The sequence below is a fragment of the Anoplophora glabripennis genome, unplaced genomic scaffold, assembly GCF_000390285.2.
Source record: "Anoplophora glabripennis isolate ALB-LARVAE unplaced genomic scaffold, Agla_2.0 scaffold612, whole genome shotgun sequence".
NCBI lineage: Eukaryota > Metazoa > Arthropoda > Insecta > Coleoptera > Cerambycidae > Anoplophora > Anoplophora glabripennis.
Genome location: NW_019416893.1, coordinates 43917 through 69786, shown reverse-complemented (window position 1 = coordinate 69786; position 25870 = coordinate 43917). Strand labels below are relative to the sequence as shown.

Sequence of the window (25870 nt, the reverse complement as noted above, 5' to 3'; positions counted from 1 at the left end):
TTTTTTTCAACTTTTGCGATTTTTTTAACCATGTTCGCCATTTTGGATCGAGTTTAAAGAACAAGAAACTCGATTTAAAATTTAATTTTCTATACGGTCATATTTTTTTTTGTCCAGGTAATAATTCTGTAAGCATTTCTCTATAATGCTTGGACTAGCAGTGTATCAAGACAATTAAATGTATATAGGTAAAACTAATGTTTACAAAACTTTAAAAAAGCAACTTCTTCGGCCATTTCATTTAAAAATTTAGATCCCAACGCACGTTTACAATTTTGCCGCTGGTTGGTGAATGGCTTCGCAGAATAATGCTTCAAAAATTGTTTTGTACCTACGAATCTTGTTTTACAAAGAACGGAGTTGTACATTTTCATAATTTGCATGTGTGGATAGTGATGAGAATCCTAAAGAAACACGACAATAATGATATTACCTGATTAGCAATCAACATCTTGTTTTCATCGCCTACTGAACTCAAAGTTTTAAATCCGTGAAATTGCTACGCAAACCGAAACAGAGGGACCTTCAAATAATGCCATTTGTCTCAAGAATGGCTTTCTGTAGCCGATTTTCTCAAGAGACAATATTTCTATTAAAGAAAACGACCTTCTTGCTGCCCGTTTTTAAAAAAATACGACCACTGTAAAAGTTTTGACCGCTAAAAGGAAGAGGTAAATGAAGAAAACTATCACCCAGTACATCGATCTGACTAAAGCTTTAAGAAATAATACGCCATAATAGTCCAAATAAATGTGCAAAATTTTAACGCGATGGGTAAAAAGGTTATGAAGTTATTAATTAAATTAGTTTTATTTTTGACAAGTTTGAAGGCTTGTAATTCAAAAACCAAAAATTTTTTATTTAACATTTTTTTCGTAGATCGTATTTATTTATCGTGAATGTACAGTCGAACTTTGTTGGTGAAATTAGCGGACACCCTGTATATGTAAGTATTTGCATAATAGTAGGACACAAAAAGAGAGTGTCTATTTTTCTACATTAAACGCTTCACATGGAACTTTTACCATAAAATATATAAAGTCGGTACAATATTTGTTGAGATAGAATTCCAAGAAAAGAATAAGCCAATAAAGTTCTGTTATCTGAACTACTGAAACAATTTACCGCTGCAGGGGCGTGCCTTAAAATTTGCCGCTTTATTTTATTTTTCACCTCCATTGATTTATTTTAATAAGAAATTACATTTGAAAATGCACAGGTCGATATACTTACACACTTACGAAGAAACACGCCTTGGTAACTGCATACCCGTTCAACATTTACCAATGTCAGATGCGCATATCTAAAAAGTCGAATTTTTTTATTTTTTTTTACTAATGGTGACGAAGCATCAACTACTGTACATTTTAGTAATCCCACTATCCGCGCCATTGTACAATAACAGGTACATGTCTGCCTCTGATCTGAAGCTTCGCATCGATCAATTTATTCCATATGTATCTAGCGGCAACCTAGGTAATGTCTGCCTCGTCGGCTAGGTGTGCCGGTGAACCACCCAGGCCTTATGCTGAAGGACGTTGGCCGTGCATTTCATTGTGGTTTATGCGTGTGTGAGTAAGTTTGATGCTTTGCTTGGTTGAGTGTATTTCACGTGTTTTTACGACAGTCAGTAACATTGTGTATTATGAGCATAGAAAAACACCAAGATTTTCCCACACTGCATCTTAAACATTAAGGTTCACTTGCTGACCACGTCCATCTCCTCGAAGAATGACACTTCCCGTATCTCGCAGCCGCTGAATGCACTATAGGATTGTATTTGCACATGGGGGGATTCTCGGTACACCCTAGTTGCTGCGAGCGCATTTTCTCCGGCTGCACCATACACTAACACTTTATTGACACGTTCGGAAATAGTAAATGCATTGTTTTCTCGGTTCATTGCAAAACTAGTTTGTGCACAAACTTAAAAATTAAGCAAAGTAAGAAATGTCGTTTTTAATGTAATCCGCACGCTATTCTTATTTTTTTATTTCTTTATAAAAATTACACTGTCCTATCGTGGAATTACAAAATAAAAACTTGTCTGGAATCTTTCACCTTTTAACACTGATGGGTCGATGGACGATGCTTAATATTTAATAATTAAGTGAATAATGAATTCAATACAAATACAAAATCAGTAGACTGCACAAATTTTTTGACAATGTAACCTAACCGTCTTTTAGTATTACTAGTATTAGAATATAACCACTTAAATTATAAGGTTGCATCTTAGGTCACATAAAAACATTTCCAATGTTTTTAATAAATAACACAGGGTCAGCCTTCATTTTCGTTGAATAAATGAACTTTAATTTACAAAAAACAAAAACAATAAAAAGATAGGACTTTTTTGTATAAGACTTTACTATTACAAATATCAGGAAGCTGTAGTTTAATTTTTCTAGATTATACACGCCATACCCTGTATAGTTAAATTATGTGAATTAAACAAAATAAATTTGACATAATATTTAATAAATCACAATATATTTTTATATAAAAATAACAAAAATATCATGTTGAAGGCAAATGTAACAATTACAACAAATGTATACACTACAATCTTCATTATTGCACAACTATTATTATCACTACTAAGTAGTGTGAGAATAATGAAAAATGTTGGCTTAAGTATATTCTTTTTATAACAATAAAGTACCAACTAGTAATAAACACTTACATTTTAATAGAGTTTTAAAATAAACATTACCTACCTATATTACAAAAATAAGCTTAAACAGAAAATTGTATTATATATATGAAAAAATGTATATGAAGCGCATGCTTCTTAGGCCAATGGAACGTTATTTTTGAAAAAGAACAGTCTTAAAATTGTATAAATGCATATGTAAACAAAATACAAAAATACAAGATTTGCAATTACTAGCATAAACAGTAGGTATGTGATGTAAAAAAATACAGTTACCTTCTTTATCTGTGACCACTGCATTATAAACGTTCAACACTATCAGGTATTTCCTTACTCAGTCAGTTACCCGACTGTTATCACAACACTACATTTTTTACAATTTTGTGTAAAAAATTTTTGCTATGATCAATTTTCCAGTTTTTCATTATGAAGGCTTTAAACCACCAAAGAACCACAGATACAAGGAGGCTACTATACACAATTGGATAGATAATAATAATGGTAACTCTAACAACATCAAACAAATATTCACTATAGATGAAGTAATACATTATTATACATGAGAATAATCCTCAAGTAAAGATTCTCCATAGTGGATAACAATATAATCGTGGTAGTACATCATAATACATAAAGGCTGCCCTATTATTATTGATGACCAGACAACTAAATTACCAAATCTTGGTCCATACCTCCGTTCCACATATCTTGATATATGGGAGAGTGGAATTTGGCCCATCATTCCCATGAAGGCCCATATTTTATAGGTTTTTAAAGGAACGCTGACCTAAAAGTATAGTCAAATTTACAATTCAAGTGTAACTGTGACGTTATGATAAACTTTCACAGTCGATTCCTTTTATCAAAACAAACAAAAAAAAAGACAAGAATACCGTTTTTTCCTAAACTGTTTCTTAAAATCTTTGAAAGATTGGAAATAAAACAGTTTCTGATCAATTTGGTACAATATAATTCCCTTATAGTAAGTACCTTCAGGAAAATTTCAACTGGAAGTGGCATCGAAATTAGGTAAAAATAAGTTATTTGAAGTTAAGAGAATCTTCTTTTATACAGGGTGTCCCAGACATTTTTTCTTAATGGAAGTTAGGTCAGATCGTCTTCTTTCGAGTCAAAGAATGTTGCAGTACCTCTTTGATCATGTGCTTATGGGACACCCTGTATATTTAGATAAACCTTTCTAATCAAAACTTTTATCTCTTGAGTTTTTTCTAGTCTGAAAATCAATGCAATGTGAAATGCTCATCAATAGTAGATTATAGATTTTTTCCATGTTCAAATTTTTCAACTATTAGAGGTACCTATGTTAACCATGAACAGATTTAATCTATTTGTCTTGAGTACTTTTCATTCACATAAATAAGAATTTATGCAAAACTATTGTGTTCTGATTTTCCCTGATATTACACTGCTAGAAATGCCAAACTTTGTCATAGTTCTTGTAGGTATTTTTTATGAATTATTTTAAGATCTTTTTAGTAAGTTTAATAGTGGAATAATAGTATAAAAGCATAAATATACACTGGTTTCATGGCAATCTTGACCTTATCCATTGTCAGTAAAAACTATCAAAGAAAATGTAACATATGTATACAGGGTGGTCCGAATTTTATGCAGAAAACTACAAAGGCATATAAATCTCTTTAAAATAGTAGGTTTTTGCCTTATAAACATAGATCTGGAACGGCTTTGTTTTAGAGATACAGGGTGTTGAAGTTGTAAAGAAAATTGATTTTTTGTTTATATCTTCGGAATCTATTAACCGATCTCGATAAAATTTGATACAGATAATGTATGATAGTAGGTCTTGCCTTCTCTAAAATATGAGATCTAAAGGTTCGACCAGTGGTGTACAACTGAAAAAGGTCATCTCCTTTTGTATAAAAAAAAACTATGTCACTGCATTTTTTACAAGTTATTCTAACGGATTTATATTCTAATGCAAAAAATATGTAAAAAGGGTAACTTAAATTTTTTTCCTAAGATTCGCCGTTTTCAAGTTATTCATACCAATCCCCTTGTGGCAGACACTTTTAACCATAATGTTACAAGAATATTTATGTTTATATTTAAAAGTAAAAACAAATAAGAACAAATATATATTTATCATTTCTTAAATGAATCAAAATAATGGTTTTTAAAGTTTTGCCAGTGAATAGGAAAAACCCCCAAAATTGTGGAAATCATTAATCAAAAAATCCAAATCAAAAGCTGTTTATAATTTAAATAATAATAAATAATATATCCACATCATTTCTGAAATCTAGTCTTTTATTACTTTTCTTATGCAGTGCGTCCCAGAAGTAACGCAAAAAATTCGTATTTTATTTTGTGTTGCGTTTTCACAAAACCGCTAACACACATCAATTAGTAAATAAGAATTGTCGGTTTGTCACGTTGCTTAAAACTTTTTTGCGCTATTTTTCATAAACCTATGACATCATCGGCATTTTTTTAAATGGAACTACCTAATTTTTTAAACAAAAAGGGATAGCTCTTTTGAAGGGAAATGCGTCGATATAGGGTTTGGTCTACTTTTCTTTAACAGATGCGAAAAAAAGCCAACGATTGGAATGAACATGGTTTGAAATAACAACAAAAGTAGGTATCACAAACTGATGCGAGAACAGTGCCACAACAAAAATGTATTTTGGTTGATTGTAGGTACATGGTTTTAAGTAGATTGGGTAGGTTCACACAATCACAGCGGCTAGGCATTGTTTTGAAGACGACAGTTAGCGAAGGCAATAGTGCCTCATATCATTGTGACAGTTACAAATACCATAACTTTGCATTACGATGGTGTTGCGTTTAAGTGAGAAACAAAGAATTGAAATCCTAATTATGGTTGGATACGGAGATAGGATTCGTAGTTATCAATGCCAAGTATCCAGAACAACCAATACCTACGTCTTCAGTATGCAGATTTAGTGCTAATTTGAAGACACTGGACATGTTAGTGATCTGTCTAGATCCGGAAGGCAAAATGTTATGTTTAGCTGTCACTGAAGATCCACACACTGCCGTTCGTCCTATCGCCGAAAACGCCGACATATTCAACCAAAACACAAAACATTACAAATTCCCATTTTTTGTTGTGGCACTGTTCTCGCATCAGTTTGTGATACCTACTTTTGTTGTTATTTTAAGCCATGTCCATTCCAATCGTTGGCTTTATTTTTGCACCTGTCAAAGTAAGGTAGGCCAAACCCTATATCGCCGCATTTCCCTTCAAAAGAGCTATCCTTTTTTGTTTAAAAAATTAGGTAACTCCATTTAAAAAAAATGCCGATGACGTCATAGGTTTATAAAACATAGCACAAAAAAAGTTTAAGCAATGTGATAAAAAGACAATTCCTATTTACTAATCAATGTGTTTTAGCGGTTTTGTGAAAACGCAACACAAAATAAAATATGAATTTTTTGCGTTACTTTTAGGACGCACTGTACAAGTTAAATTAATGAACGTTAAAAAAATTTAAATCTTACCATGTACTCATGAAAAAAGGCACTAATGAAAAAAACAGTAACACCAGCCGAATATTTACTGTAACCCATCTCTACCATAGGTAAGTAGAGGTGTCTTAAAGCCCATCTGTGAACCGGCAGATTCCAATTGCGCCAAAATACATCTATGTTATTTGCATTCCACCAATCATTGTAAAAACTTCTGTCGGCAAAGTGTAGAATTTCTCCTAATAAGTTAAGCCAAGAATGGAACATAATATAAAACATACATAACCAGGCCAAATGATTAGGTATCTAGAAATAAAATAAATAATCCTCAAAGTATGAATATTATTATAAATCTCAGATATTTATTTATTTACTACCAAATATCCAACTGATGCAGGTCGGAAACCATTTAAAGTAAATGTGCAATTAATATAACAAAAATGAACTGCATATTTATTGTAAAAAAAAAATTATTGTAAAATTTAAAAAAATATGAAAATTTAAAAAACTAAACTGTTTAATCATGTGAAATATTTTTTACTTACAGCTAATTTTAATAATCTCTCAGAAGCCTTCATAAAATCCATATTACTAAATGGAATAAGCGAATTCTTAACAGAAGGTATCATCCACTGTTGAATTACACAAAGAATTATTTGCATACCAGCCAACACTTCAAAAATTCGTTTTACTAAAAACCTCTTGCGTATGCGGTCAGTTCTAGGAAAATTTAATTCGTAGCATAATGTTGGAGCACATAAGAAATAATAAAGGTCCCTTAGTGTCAAATTGTCAGGGTACTGAACATAACTTTCCTTTGATTTATGTGCATCTTCATTTGTGTTTTTCAAATCATTGCTGTTTTTTATGCCTGAAAAATATTGATTTTGAAATGAGGTCAGTAATTTTTATGTGTATTATCAAAATTCATCGTTGGAAATCAATTTATTTTGTAGTTTTTTATTTATTTAAAAATTATAGCAGACAAAATAAACTTTGACCTCCCTTTTATTGATTTTTTTTGTTTCACTTAATCAAAATGTGAAAAAGAAATAATCTGAGCATGACTATTTCAAAATTCCAGTTCACACAGTAATGGATTTTAAATTGAAATGTATATTTTTCTTCAACAAAAATAGATTATCAAAAAATAATTACTCTAATTGAAAAATGTTTGGTTTAGACCATACTCTTTTAGATATATTTCATCAATCTTTATATCACTGAAATCATAAGAAAGCATTATTTCTATTTAAAAAAGAATAGCACCAACACAATAAAAATACCTACAATTTCAATTTTGAATCATTTGATAAAAAATGATGGCAAAGGATTTACAATAATTGTTCAAAATTTCTAGGGTGTAACCAACTAGAAGTAATAAAAGAGGTCATAAAATTAGGCATTTAGGAAATTTTATGATTTTTTCACAATTACATGGTTATTTTATTTATTCTTTATCATATAAAAATGAAATTACATAATCCAATAATTCAAAACATATACTTACTTTGGTTTAGATTGCTATATGATAAGGATTGTCTCCTCAAGCTGCCTTTCTGATTCAGACGAGCAACTCTGCACCACATGTTTACTTGAACGTAAGACCATAATTTTAGAAATAGAAGGCTATATAAAGTGGTAACACATGAGGCACCCACTAAAATATTGAAGAAAAAATGTATTAAGTTACAAAACTGGTTTTTGTTTGTAAGTGTGGTATAGTCAACACCACTGAAAATATATGTTTCATAGTCGCTAAAATGTGTTTGAAAACATTAAAATATTTCTTGATAACAGAGAAGCTACAGTACTACTATACATCTCAAATGTATTGATCCCCCACTTTAAATGTGAATTAAAACAAAAAAGAGCGAAAAATTATTAAAGAAATTTCACTAATAAATTGAACGTGCTTAATACCCTGCGGAAGTGCCAATATCATGTTTGAAACTTTTCAAATTAAAACTCATTACATCAAAAAAATTTACTTTATTAAGCCTGTTTACAGCATGAAGAAGCGTTTTCCTAGTCCAACTATAAGAATATTTTCTTATACAGGGTGGGCCACCAGTAACGCCTCGGTCGCTAGTGACCAAACGGCAAATGTTACAGAAATCTGTTTAGGTAGGTATGTGTAGGTTGATTACGCCTACATTTTAAAAATATTTTTAGATATACAGGGTGTCCAGGAAAAGCGTACCATATCAAAGTTATGTTTTTTTAAATGGAACACCCTGTATTTTACTGCATTTTTGAAAGCACCGTAAAAAAATAGGTGAACTTTATTAAAGGTTCAGCATACCTAGGACTTATAGTTTGTGAAATATTTCAATTTTAGTGAAAATGCAAGCATAGCGTAGATACTTAATATTAGCAATAAAAAAATAATTTTAAGGAAGCAACTTTGGAGGGTCTATTTTAGATGCTTGAAGTTATAAATTGTTATATTTGTCGTCACTTAGTATTATATAGGGTATTCAAAAAACTGCTGAATACTTCTCTCAACTTTAAACAGCAATAACTTGGTTATTTTAAATGGAACACCCAGTATATTTTTACTTTGGGTGTTGGGAAATTTAAAACTCTTTCAAACTGTGTATAGGTTCCCTATAGCTATCTCTAACGGTATTGGAGATATTTGTGCTGTTTCGTTTTTATCGATTTTTTTTATAAGATGTATCCACGTGTCTTTATCGAGGTCTTTACTGAATTGGTTTGGGTTCTTTTTGATGACGTCTCTTTATATATATTGAGAAAAATGAGGATGCAATTAGATGGCGCACCTGCAAATTTTTCATATTCAGTGAGAAATTATTTATATCGAGAATTTAGTAATAAATGGATAAGTAGGAATGGTGCATGTCAGTGGCCACTTAGGTGTCCAGACCTCACCGTAATAGACTTCTTTGTTGCGAGCTATATAAAAAATCTTGTATACATTGTTCCACCTATTACTTGCGATGATATTGGAGGGATGGATTAGAGATGCATTTGCGTGAAAATATCATTTGAAGATAGAATAAGATGCTGTATTCAGGAGAATGGTTATCAATTCGAACATCAATTAAAATTTTTCTTTATTTTTTTCTAAAAGTAAAAGTTCCTTTTATCTTTATCATGAAAATAATCAAAAAAGTTTTCTAATAAAAATATTATTTTATAAGCCGAATAATTATAAAAAGTTATTAATTTTGTATAAATATGTTTGTAGTAACTAAATTATTTATGAACATGAAAAATATTTATTAAAGAAAATTTTACTTTTAGAAGAAACAAAGAAAGATTTTAATAGATGTTCGAATTGATAACCATTCTTTTGAATACAGCATTTTATTTTATCTTCAAATGGTATTCTCACATTCCTTAGAATATTTGGGGTGATTGTGGCAAATGCATATCTAATCCTTTCCTTCATATCATCGCAAGTAGTAGGTGGAACACTGTGTACAAGATATATTTTTATACAGCCCGAAACAAAGAAGTCCATTACGAGAGGTTTGGACACCTGTGGTAGCCACTGACATGGACCATTCTTACCTACTCATTTATTACTTAATTATCGATTTCTATAATTTCTCACTGAATATGAAAAATGTGCAGGTGCGCCATCTATTTGCATTCACAATTTTCTCCTTATATTTAAAGAGACGTCATCAAGAAGAACCCAAACCAATTCAGTAAAGACCTCGATAGACACGTGGACACATCCTACAAAAAATATCGATGAAAAACAAAACGGCACAAATATCTCCAATACCGTTAGAGATAGGTATAGGGAACCTATACACAGTTTGAAAGAGTTTTAAGTTTCCCAACTCCCAAAGTAAAAATATACTGGGTGTTCCATTTAAAATAACCAAGTTATTGCTGTTTAAAGTTAAGAGAAGTATTCAGCAGTTTTTTGGACACCCTGTAATATACTAAGTGACGACAAATATATTAATTTATAACTTCAAGCATCTAAAATAGACCCTCCAAAGCTGCTTCCTTAAAATTATTTTTTTATTGCTAATATTAAGTTTCTACGCTATGCTTGCATTTTCACTAAAATTGAAATATTTCACAAACTATAAGTCCTAGGTATGCTGAACCTTTAATAAAGTTCACCTATTTTTTTACGGTGCTTTCAAAAATGCAGTAAAATACAGGGTGTTCCATTTAAAAAAACATAACTTTGATATGGTACGCTTTTCCTGGACAAACTGTTACGGATTAGGAGTGGAGTGGATTGGGCGTGAATTCAGAATTTTTAAGAGTTCACAGAGCAAATTATAAACGAACGGTTTCAGAATCTGGAATCTGACGTTTGACAAGAGAAAAAAAAAGGTTAGATGTTTTTTGTTCAAAAATAAAATGAATTTTCCCTTTGCAATTGTGAATTATGTTCGTGAAATATTCGATGATTCTTCCGAGGAAGAGGAAATCATTGAAAAAGTTGACCGATATGCAGAATATACGGTACCACATTAATTAAATGATGTATATTTGTTGTAGCAAAGTACATAACATATACAGTATAGTAAAGTTTACAGAAATAGTATCACAGACCAATAACAGAGAAATAGTATTCTGTAAACTTTGGTTTTAGGTTAGATTACCTTTTTTACTCCGTATAAATACTACCTCGAAGAGGTGGGGTATATAGAGTGAGTTCTGAGTGTTCCTCTCCAATGTAAACGAACGGTAAAAAAATTGCTCTAGTCACTCTAATTGTAATAAACGAATGGGTTCGAGTGAAAAGAGTTAGTGGAGTTGGATAGCCGAACGCGCCTCCTGTATATCTCAAAATATTTTTAAAATGTAGCCGTAATCAACCTACATATACCCACCTAAACAGGTTTCTGTAACATTTGCCGTTTGGTCACTAGCAACCGAGGCGTTACTGGTGGCCCACCCTGTATAAATATTTACTTTTATAACTGAACTGAATGTGTGTGTAAATGTGAAAAAATGTGTTCATAATAGTTTTCCTGTGCTTCTTAAAAACAATTTTCAAAACATCACATGCTTTTATTCTCTTAAAAGATTACTATATTTTTTGAGCATGTTACCAGTCTTTTATTTTATTTTAGCGCCCTATATCTCAAACGGAGGGTTCAAAAGGCAAATATTTATATGAGAAAATAATTCATTTTTGACATGTTGATGTATACAAATAATTTTAAATTTATCTAAATGTATAATCTATTGTCTATCTTCCAAAATGGTTAAAGTTATGCAAAAAAATCAAACGATAGTTTTCATTCAAAATAAAATTTGCATAACATAAATGACAAAAAATATTTGTTTTTCCAGTGCTGTGCCATAATTTTTTAGTTAAGCATATCCACATATATGTATACCACTGCACTGGTTTGAGCTGAGTATTAATTTTTTCAAGTTGAATACCATTTTATCCATGTATTCACACAAAGTTTCGTTCATTGAATTAGCGGATATTTAGAGATATATCATGTATTAGGTATTTATTATTCATAAAATTTACTAGTATTTTAAAAATATTTGCACGAAGTTTGAGATGCAAGTAGAAATATATATCCACTTTAGATCCTAAATACTTTTATCATAAGACCAAGAGTTTTCTTATAGAAAAATAATGTTTACTTCTTTTTAATTTCATAAAATTAACTTTGTTAAATTTTAATTTTATTGATGAATTTTATTTTTCAAACTTCTTGATGCTGTAACTATGACAAATTAACATTTTAAGAAAAATAAAAAACAACTATTTGTGTTTAAAGACTAATTATAATAAATATACAGGCTGTTACAAATTCGCTTCTCACTACAGGGATCTCGAAAACGGTAAGAGATACAGACTAGCTTAAATGGAGGCAAAGTTGCGTAATCAGAGGACCAACATTATGCCTCTAATAAATTAAGGCTAATATGATTAGTCGAAATATTTTAAAATAACAGAAATTTTCGAAATCCGTTTTTGTTTCAGTTCAGCCTTGTTCGAGGTGATATTGAAAAAAAGAACACTTTCTCATAGCAACTTTTTGCCCTCTATCGATTGGCATAATCAATTTTTATCTGTAACGTTTCGTCTCTCCAAGACCATAATCAACTTCATTTTTTTAAATACGACCCTAGAAATTTTATTACATTTTTTGCGAACCTTCATTAACCCCAATACTGTACTGCCTCAGCCCGAACCAGATTCAGATGTTTTGTCTCAAAAAATTCATATTCAGTGTATTCGTTTCATATAAATTTTTTATTTAGATTTCTTTGTTTATTGAATTATCGTACACTGTAAGTGTCCTTAGATCCTATGAAATCCACCTAGCTATTACCACCACACATTAAAATAAAACATTATTAGTTTTATTCCCGTGTCCATAGTTATTTCTAGCTTCTCGAGTGCACAAAATTCAAACAAATTCCGATCTATTTTTTTCAGAATATTCATACAATGACATGCGCTCTTTCACATTTGCGGTTACAGATATAATAAATTCCGATAATATTACACTGACCTTGTCAAAACAAAAATGTTTTTGAAAATTTACAGAAATTTTTTAAAGAATAATATTCAGTTGGCGTTTTGATTGTTCATATGCATTTTTAAGAATTAATTTGTCATAATATAATTAAAATTGTAATAATGTTTTAATTTTGACGCAACAACTTATTGAGTTATGTATGGCCAAGTGATGGTAATAGTTAATAATAATAAATGTTTTATTGTAACATGTGGTGGTAATAGTTTAAATAACTAGATGGATTTCATAGGGTCTAACGACATTTACAAATAAAAAAAAATTAGATAAATTTGGAACAAATACACTGAAGATGAATTTTTCGAGACAAAACGTCTGTATCTGGTTCGGGCAGAGATAGTACAGTATTGGGGATCACGAAGGCTTGCAAAAAATGTAATAAAATTTCTAGGGTCGTATTTAAAAAAATGAAGTTGATGATGGTCCTGGAGAGACAAAACGTTACATATAAAAATTGATTATGCATTTCAATATCACCTCAAACAAGGCTGAAATGAGACAAACAGATTTCCAAAATGTCGGTTTTATCATGTTAGCTTTAAATTTTTGGAAGCATAATGTTGGTCCCCTGATTACGCAACTTTGCCCCTATTTAAGCTACTTCGTACCTCTTACCGTTTCCGAGATCCCTGTAGTGAGAAGCAAATTTGTAACAAGGAACATATTCCCACGAAAACACCTGCACGTAAATGTTTTTCGCTGTAGTTTAACACAGAAATAATAAACTTCTTAAAAATCAAAAACCGAGCTTGGAAAATTTACAAAAAATCAAAACTGCAGGTTGATTAGGATCATTTTAAAAGTCTTTGAACACAGTTTAAATGTTCTGTAAAAATTTCTTATAATAATTATATTCAGGAGGCTGAAAGTTCCATACAAAATGATACCAAAAAATTTTGGAATTTCATTAATTCATAGCAAAACTCTACCTGTATATCATCCTGCATGAATTATGATAATTCCAAACTTGAAAATCCCCAGTACATTGTGAACGCTTTTGCCCACTATTTTAGTAAATCCTTTATTACATCCTCGAATTATGAACCCGATCTTATACATCACATTAATAATAACGCTATTCCCGCTATTACATCTTTTACTGAAGACAGTATTAGAAAATCGATAAGAAAGATTAAAGCAAATACGACAACCGGACCAGATAATGTGCCTGCGTTTATTATAAGAGACTGTGCTACCATCTTTTGTAAACCACTTTTAAAAATATTCAACCTCATTCTTAAGCACAATACCTTTCCTGACTTATGGAAGCAATCCTGAGTATGACCTGTTTTTAAGAAAGGAAATAAGATTGATGTTGAGAATTACCGACCTGCTGCCATTTTATGCAACTTCTCTAAAATATTTGAAATATTAATTCATGAACACCTTTCCTTTTACACAAAAAAAACTGATAGATAATTCCCAAACAGCATGGATTCATGAAGGGCAGATCCACAGTGTCAAACCTTGTATGTAGCACCCAGTTTATTGCCGAAACGCTGGATAGGAGGGGTCAGGTGGACGTCATTTATACTGACTTCTCTAAGGCATTTGACAGGCTTGATTACGGTAAACTGTCGTGTAAGCTCGAAGCTTGCGGTGTCAGTAGATCCTCTCCGGTTGCTAAAATCATATATTTCCCACCGTGTTCAGTTTGTATGGTACCGTGGTCACAGCTCTGTATTTTTTAATCAAACATTTGGTGTGCCGCAAGGCTCCATACTTGGACCTTTGCTTTTTATTTTGTATATTAATGAATGATATTGCCCAAGATCTAAATGTTCACTTCTTGTTGTACGCTGATGACCTCAAGCTCTATGTAGATATTAACTCCGAATCCGTTTGTTTGCAACTACAGCATGACTTGAATCTGCTTAATGTATGGTGTAATTGTAATCGACTGGCCTTGAATGCTTCTAAATGTAATGTTATGTCATTTGTTTGTAAAAATAGTAAAATTTGTTTTAATTATACTTTAAATAATCAGATACTTAATCGGCCTGAATTTGTTAAAGATTTCGGCATCATTTTTGACGTCAAATTAACATTCAATAAACATATGGAAGAATGCATAGCTGGAGCGTATAATAATCTGGGGTTCATACTACTTAACAGTAGAGATTTTAAAAACATATCTACATTACGAGTATTATTTAATAGCTTTGTTAGGCCTAAATTGGAGTACGGCTCTGTAATTTGGTCTCCAAGTTATAATTGCCATATAACTGTGTTAGAGAAAGTACAGCGAAGGTTCCTTAAATCCGCAAGTTTCATATTGGATGGAATTTATCACAAGACTTATTATTGAAACGATTTGAGATGAGCAGTCTAATTAGGAGGATTATGAATTCTATAAGTTTCCTATTCAAGCTTGTTAACAATGGTATGGATTGCATTATGCTTACCTCTGTTAGCTACAGAGTTCCTAGAGCCAATACTAGATCTAATAATTTATTTGTTGTTCCCTACTCCCGTACTAATATTTTGCAGTGGTCTCCCTTGTATTTGATGCTAAGAAATTACTGTAACATTGAAGAACGGCTGGATATATTTAACTGTACGCTTGTGGATATAAAGCGTGCTTACACATTTTAAGATTTGTATTTTATTCTTATATTGTTTTGCTGTTGTTTTTTAACTACTTTTGATGTTCTATTCCGTTTTTATTGTCTTTCTTTATACCATTTTTCTGTTTTATTGTAATTATGCTACTTTTATGTTACATATTTTCTGTTTTTATTCATCCTGTAAAAGGGTTCTCATTAAATTAAATTAAATAAATAAACAGCCTGTATATCAGGGTTGGAAACCCCTAGTTTAATTTATTATTTTGCAAATTTTTCCTCAATGTAGTTTCTAGAAAACATTTCCTACAAATGGTGTAAAATACTTTAATTTTCATAAGGTGCCACTGGATGTAGTGCTGTGTCACTGAGAAGTCTAGAAATGTCTATGAAGACAAAATTTCAAACAACTAGATTTTCATCTAGTAAGATAATTATGCTTATTATAAATTTAATGAAACCACTTAAATTTACAGGAAATAATGACTTAGAAATCTCGCTTAGAATGTGTTTTTCTAAATCTCTAGATATTTTTAAAACAACAATAACATTGACTTTTCTGTGCAATGTTTTGCTTCACACCCCAGAGGCTTTTACTGTCTTTTTTTCAGTGACATTTTTCTTGTATATTTCGTTTATTTTTTAATTTATGCATTGCAGGGAAATACGACATTTTGACACTTTTTCCAGTAAATAAACACATAATTGTATTTCTTTTTGCAAAAAATGGCAGCACTGAAGAAAGGTATATACCTTATAACTCAGTAAAATTTCAAGTAATACTGAGTGTTAGTTTTAGAGAAATAAATTATTTATTCCCAAATACTGTTACCTATATCGAAAATAATGTAAAAATTAGATACCTACATTTTTATTTTACTTTTTAATATTTCTAAAAGTAAAAATTTTATTTTCTTCACTTCAGTTTACCATATAAACAGCTCAAGTAGATGACACAATATATATGGTTGAATTTTCACATTTATTTTTTCCTAAGCATACAAAACAAGGGAGAAGTACATTTGAAATGGGAATGCCTTTTTAAATGTTTGTAAAATAACACTCCTAATCAACTTGTAATCAAATTAGAATGCCAAATAACAAGAGAATGTATTTAGTGTAATTAACAATATAGGGATATTTTTTCTATTAACCAATCCCCATGGCCAGGGAAAATAATAATATAATAGCCATAAATCAGCTGTATTTAAAAAAAAGTGTACTACCTCTGCAAGTATGATAGAAGAAACTTGTCTTGAAGCACAGAGATATTATTTTAGTAAGGTGTAACCTTTTGCCTTAAGCCTGTGAATAAATCTTTACTTATATTTATTTGCCACAATCATTTTTCTAGGCAACCAGTTTGCTAATGTTACAAAAATTTGTGAAAACATTTTTTAAGAGAATCATATTTTTCATGGGATTTTTAGGTGCCTTCTTGCCTCTTCTAAACTCGGTTCAAACATACAAGCTGTTACAAATTCGCTTCTCACTACAGGGTCTCGGAAACGGTAAGAGGTATGAAGCAGTTTAAATGGGGGCAAAGTTGCATAATCAGGACACCAACATTTATGCCTCTAAAAAATCAAGACTAATGATTCGTGATGAACAGTTTTTAAAATATTAGAAAAAAAACCGAAATTTTGGAAATTCGTTTTTGTAACATTTCAGCCTTGTTTGAGGTGATATTTGCCCTCTATCAAATACCATAATCAATTTTTAAATGTAACGTTTCATCTCTCCAGGACATTATTACAATTTTAATTTCATCATGACAAATTAATTCTTAAAAAAGCATATGAACAACCAAAACTCCAAATGAATATTTTGAAAAATTACAATAAATGTTCAAAAACGTTTCCGTTTTGGCAAATGTTGGAAATGAACATAAGTTTAATATAATCGGAATTTATTACACCTGTAACCGCAACTGTGAAAGAGCATGTCAGATGTATTCGTATATATATCCTGAAAAAAAATTAGATCGAAATTTGTTTGAATTTTGAGCACTTGAGAACCCTTGAAATAACTATGAGCATGGGATGCAACCTTGCCCCAATTTAAGCTACTTCGTATCTCTTACCGTTTCCGAGATCCCTGTAGTGAGAAGCGAATTTGTAACAGCCTGTATATGTTGTGTAGGAACCTTCTTAGTTACAATGCACAATGATAATTTTAAAAAATCTACTGTAAAATATAAATTACCTAAACTAAATCCATCTTTAATATGTATTATCACCATGGGTAGTAGAATCAATACCAATAAATTTATTATATGTATTAACATTCCTGGAGCAGTTGGTATTATTTCCTAAAAAATAGAAGTATTTATTGTACAACTACTACCACTAGTACCTAACATAATTATTTCTATAAATGAGTACAGTTGACGCCACCCAAATGTGAACGCATTTTGGTAGTTATGGAAATTTCATCTGGATTTTATCGTAGTAATTCAGAAGTTTTTTAGTGGCGTAACACAGAAAGGGTATTCTTATGGATAAATTCGACCAAGGCATTGTCTTCCGCGTCACTGGAAACCTTCCGGTCACCTTGCCTGATAGATCTTTGTAATTATTGTTCTCGCCAGCATTGTTTAATATAAAATATACAACTCTTACTGACATTTAAATCAGCAGCCACTTCACTCAAAGACCAATTATCTTCTAATTTAGCTATAGCCTTTGCTCTATGCGCTTCAGTTAAATGCTCAGGCATATATCACGTTACTTGTTTACATTTAATTACATTTGCTCTAAATGACATATATGTATATTTGACAACTATTGAATTTTACGACTATGATTTGAAGTTTAAATTACACGGTACAATATTGCCGGTCACATTTGGGTGGCGCCGACTGTACGTAATATAAGACCAGACAGTAAACGGTCAATAACAATTCAACAAAAAATATATATAATTATATATGCACAGGAACACATTAGGTATTTTTGTAAGTAAACAAAATAACTATTTAATATTAATGTTGTTTAATTGTTCTTACTACCAATAAGAGCTCTTGTGAACAGAGTAAAAGGAGTTCGATGGAATTTCAGGGTATCTCAGAAACTACTGAAAAACTAAAAAGCTGACATTCCGAGTCTTGATTTTCACGACAAATTCAACTATCTAATTAGATATTTAATATCTATAGTACGATCGTATTTGATGTAAAGTAGAGCAAAAAGTTGTCGGTCTTATATCAAAGAAAAATCGTGTCATCATTTTTAGGAGGCGTAAGATGAACCATTTTAAATTTAAATTGAAATTGACTGTTAATTCTGAAATACCGCTGCATACGCACTGTGTTCTGGTAGTAGCTGTAGTCGCCCAGGTGCATCGAGTGTACGAAGTGGTTGGTTATATGTCAAATACTAACCTGGCGAGCTTAATATTAAATCAGAGAGCACCTCCAAAAAACAAGTAAACAACAGTGGCGCGTATAGAGGTAAAATGTAGTACATATGTGAATTTTAAAAAACAAATTGGATTTATAATAAATTACATTTAAAATAAATAGTTTACGAGAATAAAGGAATTTTTGTAGGAACAAGGGTGCCAGACGTGAACTGATCCCTTCGTCTCTTCATAATGTATAAAGAAATTATTCAATTTCTAAAACCCCTAAAAGCATATAGCACTGGATCCCTTGACAGCCAATGATTTATTACTTTACATCGACTATGATCCTACTGTACATTCGATTTTAAGTTATTCTTGAACTTTTCCAAATAGAATTGACTGATTAAATTAGTTTTGCATGGATGTTTTTGTGCTTTCCAATTAAATTATTAGGTACCTATAATAATTTACTTTTGTATGGGCCCCATAAATCCAAAAACTTTTAATCAGAAGTTCGGTTTTGTGTTAAAAGAATTTACAATTACTGAATATAACTACAAAATCAAGAGGAAAAATATTTCAACACAAAAAAAAATTAGAACAGCTATTTCTGTTAAAAAATAATAAATTAAATTTATTTACATAACATTTTTTATCATTGAAAAGTATAAAAAATTTTGTATTTTTCTATTATATATATGTATACATACACAGTGTGGACTGTTTTGGTGATGCATGTATTGGTATCTTGGGAACTATAAGAATTAGGAAATTGGTTAGAAGGGGACAATTTTAGACAGTTTTTGGCTCTTGCAGACCGATCCTAGCTCTTCAGGCATTTGAGTTATTTCATAAAACAGTAAATGTGGCATTTTCGAAAATCGTATATAACTTTTTTTATTTAGAGGAATTTTTAAAATTTGAAAACAGCTAGTTTTTTCGAGAAATTTCACTGTATATTCAGATTTTCATTTCGACGCTTGCGAGAAATTATCAACTTTCATTTTTCTTATAGGCGCCATATTGAATTTTGAGCTGAGTAAATAGAGCATTTTTTTAGTTTTTCAATGATATAATCTAAGTAAGAGAAGATTACAAAAACAACCTCAAAAATCAACATTTTCCATAAATTTGGCAACACCGCATAATTTTTCGAAATTATTATAGCAGTCTCAAATTTTTGTAAAAGCTTTTCATTAGTGTCATGGTGTTGAGTGAAAAAATGATAGTAATGGCCATGTGTTTATGAAGAAAAACCCCATAGTAGTCCATAAATTTCATTGATAATAATATTTCCATTTGTTTCTACATCCAATTGCAACTCATTTTGAATGATAATTATATAAAATTTAAGGGGTTGTTTTCCTTTCATTCAAATTTTATTGGTACAATAATATACATGGCTCAATATAAATAGCTTTTTATAAAGAACTTATAAATGTAGCCAAAAGTATCTTTATTTTTGTTACTGAAATATTGTATTTATAGTCGCAGAGGGATTATTCACTTGGGGAATATAGTGTACACTCCAAAGGAAATATGTGAAATTACAAGGAATATCAAAAGAAAATATGAGAATTTGGGGGAATAAGAGAAAATCTGGGAGTATTTGAGAAAAGCAAGCAAGTGGTACAGTGAAATATTCTTCCCTAAAACGAAAAGGTATACATTTACTGAGTGCTCTTGACTGCTGCTATTTGGAAAAACTGAGACGTTTTATCATTAAGCTCAGTATACCTTGCCTATATGTACTAACTAGATATGTACTACATATTTTCAATTTATTTACAAATTTGCAAAAATTTCCAAAATTTGCTATGATACTAAATCATTATTATAAAATAATTGTGCTTTGTTGCCTTAAACATCTAGACCATACAAATTTTGACTTTGGTGGAAATGTCATTTCTTCACACAAGATAATAAAAAATTTAACATATCTAGTATAATTTACATTAGAATGTTATGGTAAATAATAAACAAATGAAACAGATGCATTTTTAAATAATAAATGAAATATACGAAAATAAAAAAATTGAAACAATGCAATTACCATATCAAATGCATTTTAAAATGTATCGATTCCATTAAAATCTTAAATAAACAAAACTTACTACAGCTAGACCCTTTTCTGTAAGAAGGCACAACACTACTGGCACAACAGAATCTAAAATACAGAAATGAAAAAAATATTCTTAAATAGATATTAGAAACAGTATAAAAAAATTAATAAGAATATACAATTTTGAGATATGCTTCAAAACAAGTACTTACAAAGTATTAAAACAATCGACGGATGTTCTGATCCGGATTCATCTTGCCCTGTTAAAATATAGAACCATTGAATGGGATCTACCCTAATTCCATATCTACATGAAAAAGAAAGTTAATAAATAAACTAATATAGCTGTGATTAAATAGGAAAAAGGCTCCTTAAATAAAGGTACTTACTTTATAAAATTTTCTAAAAGCAGTCTAATTCCTCCTATTGATAACAAAAGGAAACCCCAATTAACAAACCCTGTAAAATTATCGAATCCTGAATTCCAAGAAAAAAGTGAATCCCTTGGTTTGTGGCATCTGAAATATAATTAGTAAAAGAATCAACGAAAGTTTATTTTTACAAAAATCAATATCGAACTATTTAGTACAGAACTTTCTGTTGAATATCAAGAATTGCTGTTTTTATAATCAACAAGCATTTACAATAACAATTTTATTATTACCTTTCTTGTTTGCCTTATTGTTTACAACAGAAAATAATGACGATTAGTTGTATGTTAAAAGAATAATATAATAATTCATATTTTAAAAAATCATAATTTGGTATGGAAATCAATAAAGGAATTAAATTCTGCATCTATCTGTATCAAACCTAACATAGGGTTCTATTTAAAAGAATTAAAATATCTGTGATTAAAAACTTTTTTCTATTTGATGTGTATTGGGTAAGTAATGCAAAAGATAGTTTTTTTCATATTTGAATAAATGGTGGTATATTATTTTTATACTTTCTGAGATATTTGACATTTTCCAAGATGCCGATATATTTTTTACGAACATTAAATAGCGTAAAAAATGTTTGTATTTTAAAAAAGCCTAAAATTGAATGAGTATCTTGAAAATTTAATAATATAGGGAGAGGTACTACTAGATAACAAGAAATAAAACCTTTACATGCATTTTTCTACATACTAATGCAGTCGATACTTTAGACCTAATTTACTCGAAAACTGTTCATTTTTGAGCTATGAAACAAGAGCCCATTTTTTGTTCAGAATTGATTGCAGATTTAGGAAAATATAATCAAATTACATAAAACTAGGATATGCAAAAGTTATGAAGACATCATAACCTTGAGGACAAGTTGGCCTAGGCCGCCCCTGGTGTCAGATCGGAATAAGCACCATGTAGTTTTAATGACCTTTAATAGATGTACACTTCACCCAAAAGTTACTTAAATCCCTGAAAGTTATTATTTTTTTCTAAACAACACTCTATAACTCAATGAGAGTGCATCGCAGAAAAATATTTTATAAGAATTTTAACCTTATTTTGGTCTGGTCTACCCCCTGGTAAATTTTTTTACGTTGACACTGGGACACCCTGTACAGGTATACAGGCTGTTACAAATTCGCTTCTCACAGGAATCTCGGAAATGGTAAGAGATACGAAGTAGCTTAAATTGGGGCAAAGTTGCGTAATCAGGGGACCAGAAAGCCATAGAATTTAGAAACTTTTTTGTCTCTTGATATTTGTTTCGTAAAACGCAATGTTTTTGAGGAAAATAGTGAATCACGATATGCATTCGATCACATTCTGACATTTTCTTGAAAACATTGCGTTTTACGAAAAAAGTATAAAGACAAATAAAGTTTTTAAATTTAATGGCTTTCTAGTGGACTGATAATTTTTAAGAAATTTAAATATGCGACCAAATTTTTTTGGCCCCAAAGACAAGGGGGCCCACGAAAAATTGTCTCAAGGGGGTTCCCCGCCAAAAAACGTAACAACATCAGATTCCACATGTCATAAAACCCCTGTGTACCAAATTTAGTGATTCTCGTACAACAGGGTTCTGATATAAAAAAAAGATTATTCTTTGGGGCGGACTTCTGGGGGCTGTAACTCCGAAAGAGGGGGCCACTTGGCAAAAATAAAAAATACGGGTCCCCTAAATTTGTCTTAAGAATTTTTGACCAAATTTTGTTGCATGAATTTCGGGACACCCTGTATGTAACGTTTCGTCTGTCCAGGACCATCACCAACTTCATTTTTTTAAATACGACCCTAGAAATTTTATTATATCCTTTGCAAGCCTTAATGACCCCCAATACTGTCCTGCCTCAGCCCGAACCAGATTCAGACGTTTTGTCTTGAAAAATTCATCTTCAGTGTATTAGTTCCAAAATGTAAGTGTCGTTAGACCCTGTGAAGTCCATCTAGTTATTTAAACTGTTACTACCACGCATTACAATAAAACATTATTAGAGTTTTAATCCCGTACCCATAATTATTTCTATGCTTCTCGAGTGCTCAAAATTCAAACAAATTCCGATATATTTTTTTTAGGATATTCATACAAATACATCTGATATGCTCTTTCACAATTGCAGTTACAGGTACAATAAATTCCGATATTCTTCATTTTCAATCTTTGCCAAAACGAAAGTGTTTTTGAACATTTACTGAAATGTTTTAAAGAATAATATTGATTCAGTTGGCGTTTTTGGTTGTTCATATGCATTTTTAAAAATTAATTTGTCATAATAAAATTAAAATTGTAATAATGTTTTAATTTTGACAACTTATCGAGTTATGTATGATCAAGTGATGGTAATAGTTAAAAATAATAAATGTCTTATTGTAACGTGTGGTGGTAATAGTTTAAATAACTAGATTGATTTCACAAGGTCTGACGACACTTACAGTGTACGATAATTCAATAAACAAAGAAATCTAAATAAAAAATTTAGATAAAGTTGGAACGAATACACTGAAGATGAATTTTTCGAGACAAAACGTCTGAATCTGGTTCGGGCTAAGGCAGTACAGTATTGGGGGTCATGAAGGCTTGCAAAAAAAGTAATAAAATTTCTAGGGTCGTATTTAAAAAAATGAATTTAGTGATGGTCCCAGAGACGAAACGTTACATATAAAAATTGATTATGCCATTCGATAGAGGGCAAAAAGTGGCCATGAGAAAGTGTTCTTTTTTTCAATATCACCACAAACAAGGCTGAAATGAAACAAAAACGGATTTCCAAAATTTCGGTTTTTTCAAATATTTCGAAAACTAATCATGTTAGCCTTGATTTTTAGAGGCATAATGTTGGTCCCCTGATTACGCAACTTTGCCCCCATTTAAGCTACCGTATCTCTTACCGTTTTCGAGATCCCTGTAGTGAGAAGCGAATTTGTAACAGCCTGTATTAAAAAAAAGGATATCATTTTACTAATTTCACAATAAAAGATTAACTACACAAGATACTACGAAAGATTTTAATATTCAACCATTTTAAATAAAACGCAAGAAATGTCTGATTTTTGAAATTATAATAAGTATTGTTCTTATTGCCAATTTTGTGATCCCCCAATATTTATTCCCTTATCTTTAATATATTTCAGCAGTTTCAAAATAAAAAGTTAGTCAAAATATTTGGTGCCTACTATCTAATAATTACTGGGTTGTAAAATATGCTATTTTACTAGGTATTAAGAAATTTTTAAGTACTAGCATTTTCCTACCTAAAAAACATCATTTTAAAGGTAATATGGACCATATTAAACAAATATTAAATTGTCTGTTTTTAATTTAAAAAAGCATATTATAGGATAGGGGAAAATCTTAGGTTAGAATACGTTTACTTTCAACTCTAATCCGTTATTAAAATATAAACTTACGGTTTGTCTGGCTGATTTTTCCTGGCTTTCTGTTCTACGGCTTGAATTTCTTCAGCTCTTGTTACACTTTGAGCCCTTTTTCGTATTCCATCTTGTTCAGACATTCTCAAATTTGTTAAAAAAACTCGTAATCAACTAGATACCTACTACACTTCAATAATTTCTAACAGTACATAGCACACAACTAGGTACCTCTAAATACTAAATAGGTAACCACCACTTTCGATATTTATCATATCATTTGCTACCTATAGATAAGAGATAAAATATAAGCTACTGAGAAGTGAGAATGCTGAATTGAATACGTGCCTCGTTCGTGTAAAATTTAAGAGTGAAATGTATGTTCAGAATTGGACTTTTGATATTTCGACTTTTGACTTTTTTTATCTAACCAACCATGTTTTCCGTTCTATCCAAAGCTGGTGCTAGTACAGCTAGTGCTTAGCCTTGGTGACCCAATAACAATAAAGATGATAAATTACGGTGTGATCAACATAAATACATAATCAAAAATCAAATCGCATAATGGGAATAATACCTATTAAGAAATAAAGTAATACCGGGAAAATTACAGCACAGGAGCAAGCCTGGTTGCATACCTTTATGTATTTGATTGTTTATTTTATGAACAATATAAAAAAACTATTATTATTATTCCAATATAGCTATGTATTTTGTATAATAGTGGAAAAAGTATCACTATCTTACAGATCATTGAAAAATATTATAAAAGCAAAAAAGTAGGAACAAAATGTAGGGAGTAATTAATTTTATAGAGGTACCTACGTTTTTTTCATCTTTATAAATCAACAATTATTTCTTTCGTTCAGTTAATTTTTACTTTCTTGTCTTCTAATAAATATATTAACAAATGTTTCATTTGTGCCAAAAACTTCCTTACTAAATTATATTGGAGTAATAATATTAATAAATATTCCTATATATGTAGGTATGTATGTATGTTTGATCATTATTATTTCTGTTGGACTGAATTCGATTAGAACGCTTAAAATGGCAAATGGACCAAAAAGTGAAAGATACGAAAAAAAGTCAATCTTGATCAAAGTTTTTGCTTGTTTAGAAAATACGAATAACCATGACGAACTTTTTTGTTTTACAGGATGGGTCAAAAACACAAAAATGTTATTTTGCTTAAGAGTAGTAAACATACGTTATTTTGCAACAGGATGGTTGTCCAGCATATTGTGTTCGTGAGGTAACAGAATGGCCTGATCATAGATTTGGTCCAAGATGGATTGGTAGAAATGGTCCAATTTTGTAGCCTTCTCTAGGAGCCCTGACTTAACCATGGCCGATATCTTTTTATGGGGCCGTTTAAAACAAATTGTTTATACTACTCCAATACCAAATAATATTAAAAGGCAAAATTATCCAGGCCGTCCGTTCAATATCCCAGG

General features: G+C 30.7%; 1 protein-coding gene across 1 annotated transcript; it reads right to left on the bottom strand.

The window, feature by feature from the left end:
- Positions 1-2468: 2468 nt before the first annotated feature.
- On the bottom strand, positions 2469-24556 carry LOC108912570 (diacylglycerol O-acyltransferase 1). Its single transcript, XM_018717826.1, has 9 exons — positions 24453-24556; positions 21000-21128; positions 20823-20917; positions 20663-20715; positions 17409-17514; positions 7641-7790; positions 6676-7001; positions 6164-6436; positions 2469-3443 (listed from the first exon to the last, which is right to left on the bottom strand). The coding sequence occupies exons 1-9, from the start codon at positions 24554-24556 to the stop codon at positions 3210-3212; spliced, it is 1470 nt and encodes a 489-aa protein (XP_018573342.1). The 3' UTR covers positions 2469-3209.
- Between the last annotated feature and the right edge of the window lie 1314 nt (positions 24557-25870).